Source organism: Triticum urartu, chromosome 2, assembly GCF_003073215.2.
Source record: "Triticum urartu cultivar G1812 chromosome 2, Tu2.1, whole genome shotgun sequence".
Classification (NCBI taxonomy): domain Eukaryota; kingdom Viridiplantae; phylum Streptophyta; class Magnoliopsida; order Poales; family Poaceae; genus Triticum; species Triticum urartu.
The window spans coordinates 344554244-344562142 of NC_053023.1; the positions used below are offsets into that span (position 1 = coordinate 344554244).

The 7899-nt window shown below is 47.6% G+C and overlaps 1 protein-coding gene across 1 annotated transcript; it reads right to left on the minus strand.

Moving 5' to 3' along the window:
• Positions 1-388: 388 nt before the first annotated feature.
• Positions 389-6868, minus strand: LOC125537256 (glucan endo-1,3-beta-glucosidase 1-like). Its single transcript, XM_048700550.1, has 4 exons — positions 6503-6868; positions 5118-6419; positions 1250-1277; positions 389-843 (listed from the first exon to the last, which is right to left on the minus strand). Exons 1-4 carry the CDS (start codon positions 6582-6584, stop codon positions 657-659), a joined length of 1599 nt encoding a protein of 532 aa, XP_048556507.1. The 5' UTR covers positions 6585-6868; the 3' UTR covers positions 389-656.
• Positions 6869-7899: the final 1031 nt, after the last annotated feature.

Consider the following 7899-nt stretch of genomic DNA (forward strand, 5'->3'; position numbering starts at 1 on the left):
ATGTGTTTTGGGGTTTCAAACTCTGGAATTTGGTGCTAAACCATAGTTTAAAAATTTGGTGACCGAACCATAGTTAAAATACTGGGCATGTTAAGCCATGATGTACTACGTGCAGTGGCGGATCTAGGGGTGGGGTAATGGGGCCATGGCCTCCACAAACAAATTATAATTTTTATTCTACTAGCGCAATGCTTGTCCATCATACTAAACTTTGGTGTTGTGTAATAAAAGAAATTATCCATTGGAATGTTGTTAATGGTTGCCCCCACATTTTCAAATCCTAGATCCACCACTAACCATGTGCATTCTCGTGTCTAACGAATCCAAGGTGGTTCCAACGAATTCGAGAAAGGCCTACTTGCATTCACATCACACAAGCTCGTCCTTCTTGTTCTTTAACCAACATCTTAAGCATGTACTACATTCATCGCAAGAATAAGATTGTGATATACATTTTGCGACAAGTCAGGTCACTTCACATCATGGATGTCTTGAGATGTTTGAAATTTCAGCATATCAAGCATCTCGAAGAGAAAAAAAAGAATAATTTATTGATGCTTATCTAACAATAAAGAATCACTAAGCATACAACCACTGCCCCCACCTCTAATATGTCATTCCAAAAATTCTAATTCTCTTCAATTAACACGTTCCTGTTATGTCCAAAAGTTTGAATTCGTCATGATAACCACCACCATCAGGCTCAACAGCAAACGGAGGGCCGACAAGAAACCTTTCTCCCTTCCTGTTCTCAGTCTCCATACCGCAGATCCTTCAGCATCACTTGTCTGCGTCGTGGTTGTGTTTGCACCGTCAGATTTGGTGACGTTGCTATACAGTTTACTGCATGAATATACAGCATCAGAAGTAGTCCATATTTGGTGAAAATTGTGGCTTGATCTTATACTTCACTATTTAAGATATGTCCGAAATTGAGAAGATAGAGTAGGCTATGAATTTGTGATTCAGACAAGAAGTTTCTAGTCTTAGAAATTTAAGTTGGTCGTCACATTCTCAAGCTCTAGTAGAAATTCAGGGTTCTTTAATTCCAGGGGTTCTATTATGTCCTGCTAAGTATTCTACTGAGAGACTTGAAAGCAAATCAAAATTATCTATTTCCTTATAATAAGCAAAGGACTCTAACCCAGGTTACTTGTATTATGTGGCATACAAAATTGGTTGGACATATCTTAAATACTGAAGTATAAGATCTTTCAGACATTTGAATAAAAAAAATTCAGAAATGTACCTTCCAACAAAGATGCAGCTATCATGACCTGTACAACAAAATGTATCGACTGGTTAGAAAATCAGAAAGGACCTTCAGCGTTAATCTGAAAGTAATACTAGTAAAAGATTAAAGCAGCCTAGCAAACTCATCAGCATGAAATTTAGATAATGCACCAACATGAAAGCGTAATTTGCTATCACCTTGTCCGTTAACTACCTTGAGGCAATATATGATACAGTGATAGCTGATAAGAGTAGTCAAATATTTGAACAAAATAAGCTACTCTAGAAATGTGTAATATCTCAGATGAGACTGGAAAAAGAATGTGACTTCTGAACATAGGTAAGAGAACATGAAGAAAATTTCAACAGTGTGCTAGCAGTTATTTGCACCTGTAAATAAACACACAGAGTAAAAATCTACCATCAGAACAGTCCCTCTTTACTAGTAAAAGCAGGAATGAATCCATGCTAGATTTAGTAAATAGTACTCCCTCCGTTCCGAATTACTTGTCGCGGCTATGGATGTATCTAGATGTATTTTAGTTCTAGATACATCCATTTCTGCGATGAGTAATTTGGAACGGAGGGAGTACAAGCTGCAAAATTGAATTGAATCTACGTATGAAATGAGTTCTGGTATGATATTGGAAGCCTGAATCTAACTTCAGTTCCACGTGTATGAACAATTTGTAGTATTTGTAGCACACATTACTAATTTGAAAAAGGAAACAGTCTGTAGGCACTAAGGACCACATAATTATTATTTGCTGGGCCCATGTGTGACAGCATCCGCATCCCCATTGGCGTCCCTAACATCTAGGTCAGTCAAGTACACACAGAGCTTCCGTTCTGTACTTCTTGTACTCCCTCCGTTCCGAATTATTTGTCGCAGAAATGGATGTATCTAGAACCAAAAAATGTCTAGATACATCCATTTCTACGACAAGTAATTCCGAACGGAGGGAGTACCAGTCAATGACTGATTGACACTTATTAAAAAGATACGAGTATTTCCCTAAGAAAAAGATATAAGTAGATTCGATACAGAAACACTAAATGTTCAGACCCCGGCGAACTGCTAATCTGCAGCAGCACTTTGTAACATTGCTGTGTAAAAAAATCAACCAGGGAAGAAGAATGGGAGAACACCATACGAAAGTGTCCATAATAATACTATTCCCATACCAGACAAACAATACATGCTCCCCACATACACTCCAATGGGCCACTTGCATGGATACACTTTGTCTGGACTCTTGAACCGTATTATGAATTTCAAAAGGTCTGTCTAGATGGCATCCAGATCTGAAAAATCCTAGCATGCACTTCATCTTTTCCCTTAGTTTTTCTCTAACATAAATATTAGTAGTACGTAGTACCTTTTATCCGAAAAATCATTATCAAAGTTGCTTTTGTTCAGGACAACAGCCACTGTCCAAATAGGTTCCTACTTGGCTGCAACTAGCGGGAGTTCAGTACTTCAGTTTCGCTACATTAGCTCGATAAAAGCCTCTTGTGAGATGGTAACGGTACCGCAATCCAAAGGGCAAGAGTGCCTCAGTTCCTAACAAGGGCCTCTATGTCAATATCCGTGAACCATGATTAAACAAGGCACCATGATGTAAACGATGTTATTGACCAGAGTTCATCTGTTGATCATAGGCCACGAAAGCAGTTAAACGGACACCTCTATATAGAGGGCCAATTTATGCATGACGACGAAACTTTGAGTAGGAGTAATAATGTATCATCAAATATGGCAAGGAATGATATTGCCCCCCAAAAAGGCAGAACTCCAAAGATTCCCGTTGCTACCCAACAATGCTCAAACCTCCAGCCGAGTAGGTTGCACATGAAAATGCAGTGCGTACCAATGCAGGAATATCTACACGTACGCCATCATGTGTAACAAGAAAGATCTCAGATCTCAGCTTTAGCTTTTGAAGCATGCCACATGCCATAATGTATGCGAAACGTATACTACCTTACAATTAGCCATGACCATACTTTTCTGAGGAGTAGCAATCTTTACTGAAACATTTTTCCACCAACAGTTTGAAGTATGTTGAACGGGAGAGCAATTCAATGCAGCCATATTTGACACTATGAAAAACAAGCACGAAGATGCATGCAAAACCGTGATGATTATACTTTAACGAAGGGAGAAGAAGTAAAACAGCAATCATTTCCCCCCACTGAGTTCAGATGACATTCTGAAGGCCCTATTAAGAAATTAAAACTTGGGCAAGAATTTCAGAGGTAACAGATTCAGGAAATATATATTTTTGTAAAAAAATAAGCCTGGTGAGAAGAATGAGATGGTAAAGCTGAGGAAAGTGATGGGAGTGAAGACTGAAGAGATGCGAATGTAGGCCTTGGCATGTGATGTGAACATATCGTTGCTCCTACTCACATGCGAGAAAGGGGATTCTTTTTTGCACTCTTGTGGCGCCCTTTTTCTCTTTGTGAAATGGAACTGTGGCTGGGGCCAATCAGATCAAGACGCTCCACGCCCAGAGCACTCTCGCAGACTTGGCAGAGTACTACTACTATCATACAATCTACAGCAAGAACCAGCTCAGCTTCTGTTAAGTGGCCATGGACTCGAGTGATATTAAAAAGAGCGGGCTATGGGTACCAAAACATCATCCATAAGTCTCTGAAAGCTGGGACCTGGATGACGGATGAGTTACCAGAATCGTGTGTTGGCAAGCTTCAGAAATGATGCTGCAAAATGAATGATGTAGTTTGTTCTGAACCAACCTTTTCGTAGCACTAATTAGCTATCTAAAAGCTCACAATTTAGCCTTGTAGAAAGGTCATATCTGAACAATCCTCTCGAGCGGTCATACACCGTCAAGCCTAAAACAAGGTCATATTTTGGGATGTCACGCTGGCTAGCTTTTTCCTCTCTTTTCCTGCCATTCTGCTCGAGGAGGCCGGTTCTTCTGCAAGAGACCGCTTTGGCCTGCAAGCAGCATGCTGGACCATCCGAACCTACGTGTATAGCTGAAGCACCACTCCACGGTGGAGCATTGGCCATGCCCTAAGGAGCGGGCTTGCGATTTTCTGAACTCTGATAAAAGCTGGGCAACATGGGCTCAATCATCAGGCCCCGACCGGAGGCCCTAAGCCATACCTTCCTTAACACGAAATAACAATTCCTACCAGATAGCACACCTGGTTGCTGCACTAGTCATATCCCCTACCAGTCCTAGAACTAAGAAAAGCAACCCTTCTCCTAACCACATCAATGGAATAAATACTAACTGCAACTTTCTTTGCAGTGGAAATGCTAATTGCAAAGTGGTCTCCAATCTCCAATGATAAGACAAATCGAACAACTTTCCGGAATGATTCCATGAGTGCCATCTACTTTTGGGGCGTGACAATGGCGTCGCTCCTACATGAATGAAAATTGAAGCCGGAAGAAAAACACTTCCACTGGCTTATTGCATTATTGACATAATACTATACGTCTGCCCTGAATTGGTCTGGCGCCATACTGTGCTGTCTATGCAACCATCGACACTGATAAGCAGTTGCAAATCTCTAAGCAGTCACTTGTCAGATAATTCAGGATGTGCAGTTCCTCACTCCCTGTCGCCACTCACGAGCATGAGAATAAGTGTTCATGAGACATGATACTACAAGCATTGCTACCAAGTCTTTGTCAATCCCAAGCGCGCAATCAAGTAACCAAAAAGGAACGGCAGAAAACTACACACGACCAATTGCCATTGGAAGACCAAACAGAAGAATGATCAAATGTCAAACCCAAGAACGACCGATGCTCACTAAATTAGCAAGGAAAAATCCATTTCTCAAGCAATGTTATCTAGTAGGAGTATATGCGTCAGAATTCAGAAACTGGTAGTACTCACTGGGATCGGTGGTGGTGACCATGCCGGCGCCCTGGAAGTAGCAGGAGCCGCCGGCCTTGCCCTGCGACTGGTAGTAGGTGTTGAAGGCGAACGAGGCGTGGCTCCGCACGTCGTTGGGCTCGTAGCACCCCTCCCCGGGCTGTATCGCCGTGCAGTCAGACCGGCCGGGGCCGCATGCCCAGTCCATGGCAGCCTGCACCGCCTTCTCGTCCGCGTCGTCCGCCGCGATGCAGAACGTCCGGTCCGTCGTGTCGTTCCCCAAGAAACCGTCCTTCCCGGTCACGTGGAGCAGGTACACCGGCGTGCCGTTGCCGTGGAAGAGCCCCCAGTTGGCCTCCGACGCCGGCCCCGGCCGCAGGTCCTCGTTGAAGAGCTCGTAGATGTACACGCTCGCCTGCGTGCCGGGCCGCATAGGCGTCCCGGGCTTCTCCGTGACATGCTTGATGAGGTTGGAGTTGTAGGTGTTGGCGTTGTCCTTGCTGGCGTACGGCTCTTGCTTGCGGTCCCCGTAGGACGGCCACCCGGTCTCGGTGACCAGCACCGGGATGCCGGCGCTGACGTTGAGGTTCTTGAGGGCGACGTACACCGCGTCGAGCATGGCGTCGAACACGTTGGTGTAGTGGAGCAGCGTGTTGGGGTCGACCATCTCCAGCGACGGCGGGAGCGGCTTGAACATGGCGTTGTCGACGGGGACGACGCCACTGCTCTGCATCAGCGAGTAGTAGGGGTAGAGGTTGAGCATGAGGGGCGCGGAGGTGTTGGCGAGGTGGGAGAGGAGCGGGAGGAGGAAGGATTTGGCGAGGGACTGGTTGAAGTAGGCCTGGGACGGGGGGAAGGGCTCGAGGACGATGGAGAAAGGGAGCGGGGTGGAGACGGGGATGGAGGAGAGGTTGGCGGCGGTGAGCGCGGCGGCGAGGGACTGGATGGCGGGGAGGAGGATGGGGAGCGCGGAGGGCAGGGCGGTGGGGACCTCGTCGCCGACGGCGATGGCGGAGATGAGGCCCGGGGTGGTTGAGTTGGCGGCGGCGAAGGGGAGCACCCGGCGGGCGACCCAGGCGGAGGCGGTGGCCGGGGAGGAGCCGAGCGCGAGGAGCTCGTCGTTGGGGACGCCGACGATGGCGGTGGCGCCGGAGGAGGCGAGCGCGGAGAGCAGGCGTGGGTCGGCGTCGTAGAGGCGCACGTGGGTGATGCGCTGCGCGCGGAGGAACGCCGCGAGGTCCGACGGGGACAGCAGGTTGGTTACCGCCGTGCCGATCGTGACGCCGACGTAGGGGTCGCCGGAGCCCGCCGCGGAGACCGAGCCTGCAGGCAAACATTAGCAGGCGTAGAAACAGAGCACAGTGGCAAGCAAGCGTATGTGGATGGAGAGGAGACCGAGAGCTTACAGCGCAGACAGGAATGGAGGCAGAGAAGGTGGAGCGAGAGGAGGAGCAGGCTGCGTGTGCCTCCTCTGCTCCTAGCCCCCATTGTCCGCCCAGCTTGTCCTGCTCCTGCTGGGAAGGGAAGGGAAGGGAAGGGGATTGCCTCTCCTCTCCTCTTCCGACAGAGATTGGTGGTGCGTGCTTTGGAGGAGCTCCTCGCGTGCTTTCTTCAGGAATTTCCTTTCCTTGTCTGAATTGCGGAGTGAGGGTGAGGATGGAGGACGGTGGTGTGGTGTGGGGTGGGGGGCAAAGGTAAGGGGTTGGTGATTGGCGACGGAATGAATCTCGAATTGGCTGTTTGTTTCTTGCTTTCTTTCTTGGTTGTTAGCTTCCTTTCCGAGGGGAGGCTCCTTTTTCTGAATGGATTCTCTTTATGAGGTTTATTTGGTGGTAGTGCTAGGTATTAATTAGTATCCAATCTTGCTTATTAAAAGTCTTTCTTTCTTTCAGTGGGGAAGGGACAAGGTCCAGGCGGCAGCGAGCCCGTGACAGTGACACTGAGCCGCCTGGCCGGTGGGGACAAGCCTCCATAAGATTAGAGTGGTTCACACTTCCACTTCACTCCACTAGCTGGCTGTGCAAGCCTGTCTTTCTTGTCCTCGCCCGTTTCTTCTACTGCAACAGTCGCAACAACAAGTTCCTACAGACCGGCACACGCAGATCTACAACGTCCAAATGCTGCCTGCGCTCCAGAGGGATTCAAAAACATTCTTACGTACTCCCTCGGTTCCGAATTATATCTAGACAAGTACAAGACAAGTAATTCGGAACGGAGGGAGTAGTAGGTATCAACATGGGAGCAACAAATCTCGCAAGGCAGGAGGTGGAGCGGCTTCGTCTTGCATGGAACTTCGGTGGTGATGTCAAGTCATGCCTGACTGACAGGTGCTACGCTTTGTCATGTCTGGTCGGCAGGTGCTACGCACGGCAGATCTTCCAAGGACTTCAAGCTGTGTCGGCTGGTGATACCTGACAGCATGGCGCTGAGGTGTATCAATGGCGACCGCGACGTGTTCAGCTGTTTGCGCGCAGGGAGGAGGTGCCGTTTGGCGCCGTGGTGGCGTCGACAATAGCTAGACCGAGCAAGATTGATGCAGCAGTACAGTTTTGAAGATGGAGCAGTGGCAGTTGACGGCGACGACATCTGAGTGCACGCCGGACCGGTGAGACCCATGCCCGGCAGGCGTCCTGAATGGGTTCTCAGGTCTTAGATGTTAGGTTTGGCTGCGATGTCTGTTTGGTATTAGGCCAGGCTATCTGCGCCCCTTCATCAGCTGGATAGAGGTGCTTAGACGGCGCCTTTAGTCTTACTGTTGTATTACTTTGTAAGGTCTTATTAAAATAATTAATAAAGTGACCGT